The following is a 16,844-nucleotide window of genomic DNA, read 5'->3' as shown; positions in this document are numbered from 1 at the left end:
CTGACCTTCAAAACATGTCTGGTTGCATTCTGGGATTGACAAGAGGGGGAGGGGAGGTTCAGACAGCAACCATTTTTACTGTGAAGAGGAATAATGGAAAAGTTAATGAAATTTGACCTTCAACCAACAAATTCCAATCAGTTTGTTTGTGAGTCCAGGTGAACATTTGTGCCAAATTTGAAAATTCCCTTAAGATGTTCTTAAAATACCCCAATTATAAAATAAAACGGCTGCAAGGTTGGAGTGACCTTCCACCATCAAAATCTAATTTGTTCATCCTTGAATCAAAGCGTGCAAAATTTGAAGAAATTCCTTCAAGGTTTTCTTGAGATACTGTGTTCACAGAATCAAACGTACACAAGGTCACATTAACCTTGACCTTTGACCACCAAAGTCCAATTCATTCATTCTTGAGTCAAAGTTGATGTTTGTGCCAAATTTGAAGAAATTCAATCAAGGTTTTCCTGAGATACCGTGTTCACAAGAATGCGACAGACAAGGTCATTTGTGAGTCCAAGTGAACGTTTGTGCCAAATTCGAAAATTATCTTTAGGTGTTAGATACAGCATTCACAAGAATGCAATGGACGCAGGGTCTTAGTGACCTTTGACCACCAAAATTTCATTTGTTCATGCTTGAATCAACATGGAGGTTTGTGCCAAATTTGAAGAAATTCCTTCAAGGTCCTCTTGAGATACTGCGTTCACGAGAATGGGACAGACGAGCGGCCGACCTGAAAACATATTGCCTCCAGCTACGGCTACGCTGGTGCAAAGGCATAAAAATGTTGAGTATGGCGCAAACACAAAAACAATCATGCAGGAAAAGGATAACATATATTATTATATTTATAATAAACATATGAGCTCAGAGGGCAGAGGTGAGTTTCTGTTGTCGCTTTATTAAGAAAAGTATCACCTGTTCAGAACACAGTGCACACACACAGGCTGATTCACAGTCAACACACACCGAGATCTGATGCCCACTGTGTTACCTGTGTGAACTCAGTCCTGCAGACACTTTACATACTTCTGTACAGCCGCTATGGGAGCAGAGAGAGGACAAAAAAGACTGAGGAGGAAGAAGAGGAGGAAGAGGTCTGTCCAGCCTACTAGCAAAACACAAACACCTTCACATTCAGAAACAAAAAGGGCATGAGGGAAGATTTTGTTCTCAAATCCAATGTTGGAAATTTTGGAAAATGTGACGGTGCTTTGGACAAAATACTCACAAAATGTCACCGAAACAATTTCTCGATCAGCTACGTTAGGTTTTACTTTGAACCAGCAGGGTCAAAGATGAGACTGGTTAAGAGTTAAGCTAATGTAGCTGACTGCTAACTGAGTTAGCTTGTAGGTAAAGCAAATAAAGTGCTGACATATGCTAACATGACTGCTAACATACGTTAATGTACTCACTGCTTTTGAGTTAAGGCTAACACAGCTAACTGATAATATTAACTAATGTAGATTTTGTTAGTTTTGAGAAAGAGCTAATATAGCTGACTGCTAGCATTAGTTAGCTTGGATGTAAAGCTCACATTAGCTGGCATTTTGTGCTAACATTAGTCATCATTGAGGGCCCCATTGGTTTGGAGGTAAAGCTAATGTAGATAACCGCTAACATAACATTAGCTAAAATGATAAAACTAGCTTTATCTTCAAGTCCATAATGCTAAAGCTAATGTAACTAACTGGTATTATTAGTGTCAAGCTGACATTAGCCAACATCATGGACCCAGCTGGTTTAGAGCTAGTGCTAATATAGCTAACAGCTAACATAAGCTAATGTTATGAGAGAAAATTAACATAGCACACTGTTAACATTAGCTATAGTAGTTGGCTGTAGGTTCAAAGATAAAGCTAACTGCTAACATGACTTAACGTTAAGATAAGATAATAATGGTATAAGCTAATGTTGGAGATTTTGCTAGTTGTTAGACACAGCTTATGTAGCTGACCGCTAAAATTAGCTTTGTTTGTTGGCTAAAGCTAAGACCAGCGAGTATTGTGGACTTAGTGTAAGGCTGACTGCTGACCAACTTAACTCTGGGGTAAAGCTAACGTAATGCTTACACTGGTTGACTGAGTTGAATGAGTCATGGCTCTTGCTAGTCTGCTTGCTTAACGTAAGGCTAACAAAGCTAAGTGACAACATAAGCTAATGTTGTAGATTTTGCTTGTTTTTAGATATATCATTTGTAGCTGACTGCTAGCATTAGCTATATTAGTTGTCTTAAGCTAACACTAGCTAGTATTATGGACTTGCAGATAAGGCTGTCTGCTGACATTACTTAACTTTGAGGTAAAGCTAACATAATGCTAACACTGGTTGACTGTAACAGAGACTAGAGAGATAGATTTTGATCGTTTTTAAATATAGCTAACATAGCTGAACACTTCCATTAGCTATATTAGTTAACACAGATGTAAAGCTAGCATTAGCTAACATTATGGACTTGGAGAGAAAGCTACATTTAACTTAGGTAACGCTAATTACATTAGTTATTGTTGTAAATCCAGTTGGTTTGGAGTTAAAGCTAAAATGTGGGAGATAAAATGAACATAGCTGAATGCTAGTTCACATTAATAGCAGCTATCTATCATTCTGTGGATTAGACTGAAAGCTTTTACATGATTTAACCAAAGACCAGACGAGTTTACAGCAGATATTCACATTCTGACTCAAGTCAAAGTGATCTGACCTCAGCCCTTCAGTAAGGCGAGCTGGACCTGAGGAGGAGGAGCAGGGAGGGAGGGCAGGAGAACAGAGGGATTGTTCAGGAAGCAACACATTAAAAAGAAAAAAAACGAAAAAAAACTATGGAGGTTAAAATCAGAGAGGCATCCGGTTGCCTTCAACGCTGATTTTAACAGCGTGACCCGGCTTCGTCAGGCGGCGGATGTCGGCAAATCTACGCATCTGTTTATCGACACGGGACATACCCTTCTTCATCGGACCCTGCGGGAAGACAACAGAAACATAGGATTAGAAAGCTGCGACACGTTAAGGGTCGTCTTATGCGCTTAACCATCTCCGCCTTTGAATAAAAAAGAAACAAGTGATGAAACACTAAATCTGTGACATGTTTTAGAGATTTTAGTTTTATAAAGATTTAACAGCAGTGTATTTTTAGTCAGTGTTTCATCACTCTTTGGCCCCGTGTACACGTATGCTGATATTTTTGAAAACTGATATCTTCCTCTACGTTTTGGCCTCTCGTCCACAGAAACTGAGTTTTACCTGCTGCGACCCTCAACCCTCACGAGGACGTTAGATTTTAGGCTGCACCTTACATTTTATTCTGCTGAACTTAGACCTGTTGTCCTCATTCTTGGACGCTTTTTTGAGCCATCGAGTGGTAGTAAGACTACAATACACAAATATCTCACAGATGAATGGGAGCCTCTGATGCGCCCAATGTTGTTTGGTCCACCTCAGCGCCCTGGTTTAAATTCCACCAGGAACGACGGTTTCGGATAATTCTTCTATGGTATTTGATGTATGATGCCAGCAGTGCAAGTTGTTTTTTCTTTATAGCGTGGACGGAGATATTTCTTTAAAATCAATGTTGTGGACACAATTGTCTCCTGTTGTTGCTGTCTTCAGGACTTTAAGAAAGAAGTTCGTCTTCAGAACTTTCAGACAGACGTTTGTTTTCGGGACTTTAAGAAAGAAGTTAAAGTTAAGATAAAGGAGGCAGCTTCTTCTGCAATTGCCGATTCTGCAATCGTTAAATGGGCAGATAACATTGTCTTAACACGCAGGCCCCTGAATCACGACAAATCTAACTGATCAATCAAACTGTTGATTTACACCCCTAATACAAGGTACCTAGAGTTGTTTTTTTTTTTTTTTACAACCTGCACCTTGGAGGGCGTTTTTAAAAACCTCCACTTTAGTGACCTAAAACTCAGTTTGTGTGGACGAGAGGAAAAAACTGAGGAAAACTGTTATCGCTTGAAGTCATTTTTGCATTTTAGTGTGGATGGAGATATTTTGTAAAATGAATGTTGTGTGGACAAGTATCTGTTCCCAGAAGCATCTGCATATGTGTGGACAGGGCCTTCAGCACAACTCATGTCTCCAGGGTCATGCAGGGAAGAGTTTAAACCCTCAGAGGTCACCAAACATCCCAGAAGTCACAGCCTCAACCCCCCCAACATGTTTGTTAATTGATGTGTGTTTGTGTGTGTGTGTCCGCTGAGGAAGAGGACGACAATTCAAGCCAAACACACACACCAACAACAGCTGAGGTGAAACAGTTCAATAATACATGAGTCAGCAGGCTGTCAGACTGAAAGGGTTAAAACTACCCAACAGGCTGCGTTGGTTCAGGTGAGACGATAAATAGGTCCAGTCTGAGTAACAAGTCATTAATGTGAAGGTTACAATATGAACAGTGATCCTCCATTAACGGGCGCCTGCTTGTTTTTCATTGGCAGAACTGGATGATGTCATGATACAACAAAGAGGCACCAGGACTGCGAGTGTGTTCAGATCAGAAACGTACTTTAGAAATGTACGTGCTGACGGAAGGGAGGGGTCAGGGGATATATCTTGACATAATGGAGGAAAGTTAGATCAGTGCTGGTCCCAGTGGTCACAGATGAGTCAGAGGTCAGAGGTCAGTTTTCAGACAAAGATGGTTCCCCGCAGAGAGACGCTCTACTCCAGAGAGCAGCACGTCTTCTCCAGAGGGAAAACTCTTTGCAGACACCTCACACAGCTAACTGAACCATCACCGCAGGCGTCTGTCACACCATGCACAAGGACTTACTGCCCCCCACAGGCCAACAGCAGGAACTACAGGGGCATTCTGTTTCCCTCTATGCTGATCTTGACAGCTCCCTGCGGACGGCCCATTTTCCTCTTCTCTGCAAAGCGACGCTTGTGCTTCTCCAGCAGGCTGATGCCTTTCTTATAGCTCTACAGAGGACCAATCACAGCTCAGCTGAACACCTCACTTCCTGTGTGCAGACGGCCCTCCATACCAGAACCAGACTCCACAAGTCTTTTTTTTTTTAACAGAATTTTTTCATTCTCATTTCTGTCATTACAGGAAGTTGAGACAACTTACACAACTTAACACCGTGTGGAGCAACACTGCAGAAATATGATTTCATATACCAACTCTAACATGTGAATGACCAACAATAGGTATGATGACAATAACAGTAATTATTATAACAATGACAACAACAGCAGTTTTTATATTATTATGTGAAAATGAAGTGAATCACTTCTACATGTTGACGTCCACTAAACTATCCCTACATTGGTAAATTAAGTAGTTCTCAACTGAAATACAGGCAATACAGATTTATCTATCTATGAATATTTTATGGATTTCAAACATTATTTATTATAATTATTAAAATTATTCATATGTATTATTATTATAACTTTATCTATGTATATTATAGCTTAATTAGATTTTTGTTATTTGTTTAATTATCTTTATTATTTATTATATATTTGTAGTTATTTATATATATATATATATATATATATTAATATATTTATTATAAACTTAGTTCTTTTTAATTATAATTATTTATATATTATTTTATGATAATCACATTAATAATTATTCATATTTATTATATATTTTTAATTATCTATATTGCTATTATATTGTATTATTTATAATATATTTACAATTATGGTTTAAGATAGCTATAACCATGATTTATTTATTATCTATATTTTCATCTCTGCAATACTGTACAATATATACCAACTTGTACATAATCTGTGTATTAATAATTCAGCTATACAAAACTCTTCTTATTTAATTCTTGCATTTATATTTAGCACACTTGTAGCATAATGCAGACTTTTTCTTTTCCTACTTCTCATTTTTATTTCTCACAGTTCTTTCAGTACTTCTGTTTCTGATATTAATTATTACTCAAATATTTATTCAACCAGAGAAGTAATTGTGTATTTCCTGTCTCACACATTCCCACCTGGCTTTCTCCCCCTCATAATAATAACCTCCACATGAACACCTACTAAGTGTTGATGTAATAAACAGGTAAGAGATGCTGACGTCATCCTTTAAGCTCAGATTCTTTTGTTGTGTTTTATATTTTGATGGTGACACTCAGCCTCTACAGGTGACTGAGTTCACACCTGGAGACTGAGGAGTAAAAACAGACTCACCCTGTTGGACTCCATCTCTACGTTCCATTTGGGTCGTACCACGTAGTCTTTGTTGGAGGGCATCGGCACCCGAGCCCTGGCACAGAACCCAGGGTCACCTGGTCTCAGAGCTCTGTGGAGACGGGAAGGAGGAGGAGGAGGAGGAGGAGGAGGAACTCAGTTATAATAATGCTGAACCCTCCATGTGATTCTAGTAGAACAGGCTGTGTTAATCTGAACTTACTTCTCCTCCCCGGTCAGCTGTTTCTCCAGGTCTCTTCGAGGCGTCTGACCACCAGAGCTGGAGACAGACAGACAGACAGACAGACAGACACTTTGGTTAACACCAGGACAGATTATACAGTGGGTGAAATCACTGACTGAGCTGAACGTCCACAGTCTGCTGAGACACACAGAGCCTGGCCTCAGCACAAACACCACCAGCTGAGCCTCCATGCTATTATTAGCATTCTCCACCTCACAGCAGTTAGTCAGCATTTCAGTGCAACAACAAGAAAATACCCGACACCTCAGCTGATTCCTAACGATCTGAGCTGAACCGTACTGAACTGCTCGGTGGAAACGCGGCTTTAAATACAGGAACTCACCTGGAAACATGATTCTTGTCTCATCAGACAGATTTACATCAACAATAACTGACCCCACGTTACTTGACAGACTGTGAGGGGAAAAGTTACAGGAAGTGCTGACCACAGCTGAGATGTCTTGCTTCTTTCTATTTATTCTGTTTCCACTGATGTTTTGGATAATTAATCTGAATCTGTAAGAGGTAACTTGCAGCTAAAGCTGTTTCCCTTTACAGGTGCCTCTAAACTGTACTTAAACAAGTGAACGTTTCCTCACACTGCCTCCATGCTGAAACACAACCAGAGCAGAGAGGTAAATAATGCTCTGAACACTAACACGGCACAAGCTTCAGGCCGCAGGGCGCCTCGACCGGAGACTGACGGTGGTCGTGTTAGGAAGTGACCACGTCACATTCAGCTGCTGCGCCCAGAGAGTCCGTATAAACCAAACTGTGTGCGTTTAACCACAGCTGTCTGTAAGAGGCGGGACTCGCAGTGACACCATGCAGTTTTGAGACTGAACCTGATTGGTGGAGAGAAGACGTCAGGTTCCTCCGCCCTCTCCACCTTCTGAGGCTGACTGGGGGGAGGAGGAGGGGAGGAAGAAGAGGAGGGATGAAATGGAACGGATGAAGAGGAATGAAAGGAGAAAAACTGAAGGTAGAGATTCAGAGAAACAACAAAGAGGAAGGAGGGAGAGGCTGGAAGGAAAAACACAAATGGGCGGACAGAAAATAATCAGCTGACTGTGTTTTTCCTTCCTGTCCACAGAGTGATGATGAGGGTTGTGTCAGAGGAAGGTAAAGGTTGTGTCACATTGTCAGGAGGAAGTTTTACCTCAGTCGTTGTCTCTGAGGCATCTGCTGGTCCAGATCTCTCTGCTGACGCTCCTCTCTCGTCATCCCCTTGTAGTTGGACGTCAAGCCGAAGATGGGCCGCGACCACTCATCTGGACACACGACAGAGATTAACACTCTTATCTTAACACACCCATCACTGCGCAAAGACAGAGCGGTCCTTACTGATGAGTTTGAGAGCGAGGTCTTTGTTGGCTCGAGACTCTTTGGGATGTTTGTACAGGAACATGACGGAGCGTCCGATCCCGCTGTGCTTCAGAGTCTCCTGACTCACGCTGGGCAGCTGCAGAGGGCAAACAGTCAAACACTGAGCTGAACAGACTCATCAGGAGGAGAGTTTCATCGATGCATAAAGGAACACCACGGTTACATCCCTCCGCTGGTGCGTACTCACTTCCTGTAGGATCCTGAGTAGCTCCTCTCTGATTCTGAGAGCAGGCAGTGATTTGTCTGGAAGAGGACTGATCCACTCTTTAATGGCTGACATCACACCGCTGTCGATGAACGTCTCCTTCAAGTCCTGTCTGAGGGACAAACACCACCACCAGTTAGTTACTGCTGTTACTGCTGCTCATTAATCAGTTGTGTGTTAATAATCAAAGTAACTAAAGGTATGAAATAACCGACGTAAAGCAGTCAAGAGTAGAGATGCAGTGGACCACTGGAGACTGACAGGTGTGAGGCGTTCTTACTTCTTGAGGTGCATGACGACTTGTGGCAGCAGAGTGAGTTTTTTCAGCGCTGGTTTCTTCTGACTGTTCAGAGTTCGATCTTCCTGTAACCAACAACACACAGTCGTTACTACAGTGAAACACAGACAGGAAATCATTCAGTGAGGCTTTTATTTTGACAGGCTGACCTCTGCTGCTTCGTTCATCTTGGAGATCATGGCGCTGACCACGTCGTCGGCGTCGCTGATGAACGTCCCCCCGTCGCGGTGCCGCCGCTTCCTGCTGTTCATGGCTTTCCTCCGAGCGAGCATGATGTCAAAGTCCGACATGAAGGAGGTGCTGAACGTAGAGAGAGACACACACACACACACACACACACACACACACACACACACACACACACACACCACAGCTTAGACATTGTTCTAACACTTCAGTTTTATAACAGCAGAAATAAATGATAATAAAATATAATAAAAGTGTTTTCATGTGAAGATGTTGCTCGTTGATTCAGTTTCTTCACAACATTTATCAGAAAATGGAGTCTGAAGCTGAGACAAAATTATATTCTTACTTTTTACTTTGATTTTTTTTAATCACTGTTACCATCTCTATTTTAATTCAGATGAATCTTTACTTTTCTACTGTAGTTATATCTGTAATTGTTTTTATTATTATTATTATTATTAATGTGAAGAATTTATTACATCTTTTTTATTTTATTACTATTTCTTTATTTTACTTCATTATCATCTTTTTTTGTATTTACATCTTTAATGATTAACTATTTTTTTCCATAATCTTTAATACCACTATCTCTATTTCATTTTTAACATTTATCTTCATCTTTTGTATTTAGATTTTTAATTAATACATTTTATGATTAGCATGATGATGATTATCTATTATAGTTTTTTAACTATGTATTTTTTCCTTAATTCTTATTATCACTATTAGCATTTCTCTGATTTAATTAATTTTATCTTTATTTTCTAAGTTATATTTTAATTAATTAATTTTAATAATATTATGATTAGCATGATGATCACTATTATTATTATTAGTAGTAGTAGTAGTAGTATTTTAGGTGAGTCTTGTTTTCTATTTTTTTATTTTCACTATTACTATTTAATTTATCTTCATTTTTATTTGCATTTATTTTCCTATTTTTAGTGTATTTTATTGTTATTATCATGATTAGCATAATTATCATTAATATTAATAATAATAGTAATTTCCTTTTTATAAGTCTTTCTTTCTTAATTTCCATGAGCACTATTCCTGCGTCTCTTCCTTCATGTACACATGTATTTTATATACATCATATAACATGAAAATCTCGAGTTACAAACCTGATGTGCAGATTTATTTTTCTGCGACATCCAAACATTTAAATATCTTAAATTTAAAAAAAACTGAACACATCTCCGGCTGATCGTCTATAAAGAGACTCCTCCTTACTCTTGGCCGCTGCGGTCGACTCCTTCATCAGAGTCAGACTCCTCCTCCACCTCCTGCTGTTTCTCCTTGGACTCCTTCTTCTCCCCCTCCAGGTCCTCCTGGTTGAAACCCTGCACGAGGAGACAAGACAGTTTTTAATCAGCTGACTTTGACGCGATCAAACAGTCTGCAAGAGGTTTTACTTACCGTGAACTCCTCTTCCTCTTCATCTCCAGACTCTCCAAAAATGTCTGCGATCATTTTCCTGGAGGAAACACAGAGGTCAAAGGTCACACCTGCAGCGTTCACTTCTGGCTCTACAATGTTTCCACTGACTGCAACAACAGATTGTGACTGAGCTTCATCAGATGAAAATATTCTACATGTCCCTGAAGTCACAGACAGGTTCGACTGTAAGACGCAGGGAGGAGTGCAGTACTTACTCCTCTTCATCGCCGTCTCCAGAGTCGCTGTCACTGCCAAACAGCGCCTTCTCGTCCTTCTTCCCCGTGGCCGTGGCCTTCAACCTCTCGTCGTCCTCGCTCCCGCTGTCCGAGCCGAGCTCTCTCAGTTTGGCGGCCAGACTCTTATCGGGACCGACAGAGCCGCCGTCGCTGTCAGAGTTCTCGTCATCTGACACTGCACGACTCCTCTTCACTGCTGAGGAGGAAAAAACACACGAGACCGAGAGATGGAGCGTTTCTGGGACAAACTACAAGGCCACAAGTTTGTGGACACGGTGAGTCAGGTCTGGTGTTCCTCAGGGACCATATATGGGACATTTTTACATGTACGCATTATTCCGATAATTACAACTATAGCAGATAAATAACGCCGATAATATGAAGCCAGACTGCTTCTACTGACTTGCCAAGGGCAGCATCTACACACTGACACAGTGGGCGGAGCTACATGTACCTTTAAACTTGGTTTGTGAGCCGCCAATAAACACAGAGAAGAAAAACAACAACTGCAGCAGCTGTCAGGAGGGCGAAACATGTCGCAGTGTGGACGTCTTTCACAGCTTCAGAGGACGACAGCAGGACGGCGCCGACGGTCTGATCTCTGACTGCCGGACACTGGTCAGACATGGCACTGAAGGACCGTCTCCAGAGTGTTAGCACGAGCTAGTTAGCAGCAGCGGGCGGCTAACATCCAACACTGAGCTTTTAAAGGTTCCACACTGTTGGTAAACTTATTAACAACTGCTAACCATGTGATGCTACAGTCGACGTGTAGTGTACGCTGTAGCTACAGTGTTGATTCAACTCAGGTGACACAAACTACAGGTTATACTTCTTCTGGAAATATAAATGTGAAATCATTAGTTGTCGTATCGGTTGTAAATATCCATATCTGTGCGTCCCTCGTGTTCCAGTTCATCCTACAAACAACCAGCATGTAGCTCGAGTGTGGAGATCGTGTCGTCTTACCTGGTTTGTCTGCTTTCTCCTCATCCTCACTGTCTGACAGGATGGCCTTCTTCCTCTTCACTGCAAACACACACAATAAAACACAATACTCATGAAGGACGCCAATCAGTGGCCAGCAGCCAATCAGTGGCCAGCAGCCAATCAGTGGCCAGCAGCCAATCAGCTTTAAAGGCACGGCTGATGTTTCTGCAGCTGGCCTCAGGTCAGTACCTGGCTTCTCATCCTCGTCATCACTGTCATCTTTCTGCTCCCTCTCCTCCTGCTGCTGCTCTCCATCACTTCCTGCTGAAGCCTTCCTCGTTTGTCCCTCCTCCTCCTCGTCCTCACTGTCAGACTGCATCACAGCCTTCCACTTCCCTCCTCCTCCTCCTCCTCCTCCCTCCGCCTTCTCCTGCTGTTTCTCCTCCTCCTCCTCGTCAGAGTCTATCTGTGCCGCCTTACGTCTGGCAGGCGTCTCTGTGTCAGAGTCACTGTCTGCATTGGACCGGCGGGCGGGAGATGCCGCAGGTTTGTCCTCCTCATTCTCCGAGTCGCTCTCTGCGGCCGCTTTGGGCCTCTCCTCTCCTTCCTCCATGTCCGAGCTGCTCCCCCTGCAATTGGCGGGAGGTGACCTTCCCCCCTCCTCGTTGTCTGAAGCTCCGTGTTTGACGGGCGACTCCTCCTCGTTGTCTGAGACGCTCATCCTGCGTTTGACCGGCGAGTCGTCATCATCATCGCTGTCAGCGGGACGTGAAGCCTCCATCTCAGAGTCACTTTTGTCATCATCTCGACGGCGGCCCCTGGGGGCCTCGCCTTCCGAGTCGCTTTTGTCGTCATTGTGGCGGCCCCTGCCAGCCTCACCGTCGGAGTCACTTTTGTCGTCATGACGGCGGCTGGGGGCCTCGCCCTCTGAGTCACTGTCGGCTCCTTGGTGTAACTCATTGTCGGAGCCGCTGGCCACCCCGCTGGTCTTCATGGCGTGGGGAGCGTCTTCATCATTGCTGCCGTCGTCCTGTTGAGACAAACAATGTCAGAGCCACAGTCTCATCAAAGAGACTTAGAAAAAGGTCTCAAGTTTTGGGGCAGAGGTTAGCTGACATGTGCTTTTTTTACCAAGTAGTTGAACGACAAGTTGTTTAAAATTGTCTTTACCAAACCCACCAGACTGCATTCAAATAAACAGTAATTTAAGCCTGTTTGGATGCACCGTGCTGTCACATCTGACTGAGGGAATTAAGGGTTCATTTCAGCCAAACCAGAGCTGGTGATTGTTGCAACAGCTGAAAGAGGAACCAAAGCAGCTTCTATGAGTTTTATTTTGTTTCTGTCAGTTTTGAATAAAGTGTGTTTAAAGATGATAAAATGAGTGTTTATTCAAATGGAGTCTGGTGGGTTTGGTGATGGTGATTTCAGGGCTGTTTCTGGTTAAACTAAAGGATCTGACTCTTTAACACAAAGCTCTATCTCTGTAGGGATCTTTTCATAATGTTGTCAGACACTTAGAATAACAATCTGAGCCTGTCAGTGACAAAAACAAACACTTGCAATGGACGCTAACTGACGGTGCACAAATGCCCAGAGTGGTTACACTGCAGCGCTCTCTCTCAATACTGGACCAGTTTGAAAACTGTTGTTGGCGTCAGTCGCTTAGACACAAAAACATGGCAGTTTAAAAGATACTGAGCTCACTCTTTAAACTGCAGAGTTGTGTTTCCATCTTGCATTTTGTCTTTTCAACAGTTTGTGGAGGCATGAAGACGTAAAGTTCTCCGGTCTAAGCCTTGAGAACGTTCTGAAAAACTTCACAGAATTTTGTGTTGCAGAAAGGTTTGTTTTTTATCTTTAGTGTCATGTTGTGACTCTGAAGGCTCTGACCTCCAGGTTGGGAAGTTATAATATTCTGGTATGTTTTGATGCACAAATAATATAATAATAATTAAATCTCCCAGCTGGGTTCCTCCGTCATATTCTGCCCATTCTGCTCCACTGAATCCCAAAGCGTGCTCTAAGAGAAGCTGCGACACATAAACACGACATGCAGAGCTGGTGTTGAGGCGGCGGTGAAGCTGCCTCACTCTGACCTCAGACTGATGTCCGTCGCTCCTCGCCTCCTCGCCATCTGATGCCGGATGTTCGTCCTGAACTGGCGTGCCGCCTCCATCATCTGCAGGACACAACAACAGGTCAGTGACACACTTCAGCATCTCAGTGTTATCACACAGAATATCTTGATGTCAAACACCTGCAGAGCGCCAGGAGACGAGAAGAAGAATGAGAGTGTTCTGGTAGAAAGATGTGTAGATGAGACAGGAAACCCAGTTCTACTGGACCACAACGTGCCTGGTTATTGTCATGTTTTTATTTCCTGTATCTCTAATTAGCTTGTGAACACCAGCAGAGACGAGGCATCCTGTGGGAGAGAAGGGAGAGAGTCTGGGGCTTGGAGACACTAGGAGGACCTGCAGTAACCTGATTCTGGTTGACCCTACAGCAGCTAATTGGATTGAATTTCCCCTCAGGAGGATTAATGAAGTATATAAAATAAAATAAACTGAGATGTGGGTATCAAGGTGGTTTCCTGCATGGGTCTGCAACAGGTTTGCATTTACTGTGGTGCTTTCAGAGGGAAAATCCCCTTAAGAAACAAACAGGTATCAGGATCTTTTAATCTGTGAACCAAACCTCATTCAAAAGTCATGCATTTTAAGGTTGACAGGTAAATAACAGGCAGCAGAAGACAGTTTAAGGAGCTAACTGACTCACCTGCAGTTTCAAATCAGACCCATGTTTATTACTATCATCATTAACACTGTTCAAGCTCATCATGTCACAGAGACAGATTTTAAACCTGCATTAAGTTAAAGAGAAACAATATTATGGTTGTCATTCGCCAGCACTGCTGCTACAGTAGCTCCCCACATCACACTTGTGCTATAAATATCCTGCAGATGATCTCGGATCTGATCCGCAGGAGGCTGACTTTATCTCAATCTACGGCAGCCGTACTGGGTCTAATGTGTGGGTAAACTCACTTTACAGACAGACAGACTCCAGGCAGTTTCACAGCCTGCACACCAAACTCCATGCAAATATCAAGCATTTGAAGGTTGACGGGTAAATACCACATAGTAGTAAGATATAATATAACCAGACAACATTGGTAGATATAATGTTTAGGTCTGTTTTTCAATTCGGCATGCAGCCAACACCTTTATATCCAAAGGTCTGTGATTTTTATTCTATTTTAACCCAACGCTGCTGATCCAGAGCGGCTGTGTCCGCACGGTGCTAACCGACAGGAGGCGGCTTACAGACGGATTCAAGTCGGACTGGAGCCCCCGCTTTACCCAACGCTGTATGAACGTTATCCATTAAACACTTGGCTTTCATTTTGTATTTTCTTTTAAACTTTAAAGACAAAATGCGACCGATGAGCAGGGCTGTACATCCGCCTGCGCACCGCTCCCGAGGCTAAAATTAGACCCATTTCCTGGTTGTTTCTCAGCAGCACTAATGCTAACACCACAGTAACACTTCTTCACAAGCATCGTGCTGATAAGATAGTGACTAACAGTGTGTCCGACATGTTCATCACCTGAAACTTCACCTGAGACCCACTTATAACCAACACATGTAGCCGTTAGCTTGTTAGCTTGTTAGGAAACAAAGCAGAGCAGTGTGTTACCGGAGTGGCTCGCGGACATGAAGTCGTCCTCCTCTCCGTCCATTTCTCAGACGAAGAAAGATTCAGGTTCAGATCCGAACACCGGAAAGCTCTCCGGTAACGTCAACGTCTGATATCAGAGCGGGAAAAATAAACCCGATCAAAGTAACGATGCGTTGTCGAAAGCTAACAGCTAGTTAGCGAGCTACTGTAGCCCGGAGATCCAAAATGGTGTCACTTCCGTAATATACGCATGCGCAGATGTGCTGTCGACACGCAGGACGAGATGGCAAGTTGTTTTTTTAATCCAAAAAACTTTATTGTTAATACGAACAATTACAATTCACAATAATAATAGAATTTATTTATTTATTTATTTATTTATTTATTCATTTATTTATTTATATATTTATTCATTTTGATTTAATAAACAGTAACAATAACCATAGTGCAAAAAACAAGCCAGGTGGTTTAGGTTAAATAAAATAAAATAAATACAAAGAGAAAAAATAAACTAAAGTTAAGTATTTAAGAATCACGGCCCATATACAGTTAACTCATACATGTAACAGAAGTGTCCAGTCCAAACATTGATCCAATAGAACAGTTCCTGCACAACAGCTTAGGTCACATTTTAATTACATATCTTACAGTTAAACATACTGGGACAGTTATTATGGCCTTTTTTTATTGGTACACGATTTAATAGTATTTATGTCATTTTTAAAATCTTTGTAAACCACAGTAAAAAGGGTCTTTTTTTGTCAAGAATAATGAGTAGATATATGATACATGTCTGCTCCTCACATGCCCTGTCACAGGCAAAGAATCTGAATAAAACACAAAATAACACAAAGTCTTTATAAATAATGTCAGTAACACATTTGGAAACATCTTCCCATCACTTTCCAGAGAACTGATTCATTTAAAAACTAAAGTTATATACAGTAACACCTTTTGCTTACTCACATATTTATTCTAGTCCCCATCCAGGAGGTCACTCTGTGTGAACACGGCGAGCGACACATGTTGTTGTGATTTATTTTTTTATTATACAAAATTAATAAACAATAATTTCTAGAGATTACTGTAGAGTTGTGGAGCAGCAGAGGTGTCAGTGAGTTGTCTTCTTCGTCCAGTTAAACATTAAACTGTTAATTCTCATTAGAGTATTTAGAATCATGTCTCTACCGCCCTCCGGTGGTCACAGTGCGTCATTACACAGAACCAAGTGCAGTTACACACTGTGGCCACCGGAGGGCGGTGGAGACATTGCTTTGGCAGCACATATGAAATGTCATGTCAATAAAGCTTATTGAACTGAATTGATACACGATATTTAAAAGTGTGAGTGCAGACACACAGACATATATACGTAGACGTATATATGTCTGTGTGCAGACACAACAACATACCAGCAGTTCCTGTGAACACTTTCAAAATAAAAGTTTCAGGGTGTAGTTACGGACTGTGCCCACAGGAGGGCGGTGTAGACACACTGCTGTAAACACTCAAACAATTAAGTGAAGAAACTTTTTTATTTATTTTTTATAAACATTGTTTCAGTGTTAGTACATTATAGTTACAGTTTCTCTATAGCATATGAATATAGTATGTATTTTTTTAGTTTATCGTGATTTTTTTTCTTGGCTATATTTACGTTTGTTTTGTTGTAATATGACAGAGAGGTATATATATATATATATATATATATATATATATATATATATATATATATATATACAGTACAGGCCAAAAGTTTGGACACACCTTCTCATTCAATGCGTTTTCTTTATTTTCATGACTATTTACATTGTAGATTCTCACTGAAGGCATCAAAACTATGAATGAACACATGTGGAGTTATGTACTTAACAAAAAGGTGAAATAACTGAAAACATGTTTTATATTCTAGTTTCTTCAAAATAGCCACCCTTTGCTCTGATTACTGCTTTGCACACTCTTGGCATTCTCTCCATGAGCTTCAAGAGGTAGTCACCTGAAATGGTTTTCCAACAGTCTTGAAGGAGTTCCCAGAGGTGTTTAGCACTTGTTGGCCCCTTTGC

The 16,844-nt window shown here is 41.6% G+C and overlaps 1 protein-coding gene across 5 annotated transcripts; it reads right to left on the bottom strand.

Annotated features, from left to right (window-relative positions):
* Nucleotides 1-881: 881 nt before the first annotated feature.
* Nucleotides 882-15,025, bottom strand: LOC125889522 (protein IWS1 homolog). Of its 5 annotated transcripts, XM_049577589.1 has the most exons (17): nt 14,800-15,025; nt 13,196-13,278; nt 11,346-12,126; nt 11,136-11,195; nt 10,146-10,362; nt 9,910-9,967; nt 9,724-9,833; nt 8,451-8,601; nt 8,284-8,366; nt 7,986-8,115; nt 7,757-7,874; nt 7,572-7,683; nt 7,258-7,314; nt 6,392-6,448; nt 6,169-6,280; nt 4,781-4,929; nt 2,824-2,961 (listed from the first exon to the last, which is right to left on the bottom strand). In XM_049577589.1, exons 1-16 carry the CDS (start codon nt 14,840-14,842, stop codon nt 4,807-4,809), a joined length of 2,295 nt encoding a protein of 764 aa, XP_049433546.1. In that variant the 5' UTR covers nt 14,843-15,025; the 3' UTR covers nt 2,824-2,961; nt 4,781-4,806. The 5 variants fall into 5 exon arrangements, with proteins under 5 accessions (XP_049433545.1, XP_049433547.1, XP_049433548.1 ...); XM_049577588.1 differs by lacking the exon at nt 4,781-4,929 and having other exon boundaries at nt 882-2,961; XM_049577590.1 differs by lacking the exon at nt 4,781-4,929 and having other exon boundaries at nt 882-2,961; nt 10,146-10,359.
* Nucleotides 15,026-16,844: the final 1,819 nt, after the last annotated feature.

Source organism: Epinephelus fuscoguttatus, linkage group LG5 (assembly GCF_011397635.1).
Source record: "Epinephelus fuscoguttatus linkage group LG5, E.fuscoguttatus.final_Chr_v1".
Classification (NCBI taxonomy): domain Eukaryota; kingdom Metazoa; phylum Chordata; class Actinopteri; order Perciformes; family Serranidae; genus Epinephelus; species Epinephelus fuscoguttatus.
The sequence above is the reverse complement of the archived record's forward strand: the minus strand, read 5'-3'. Positions and strand labels throughout refer to the sequence as shown.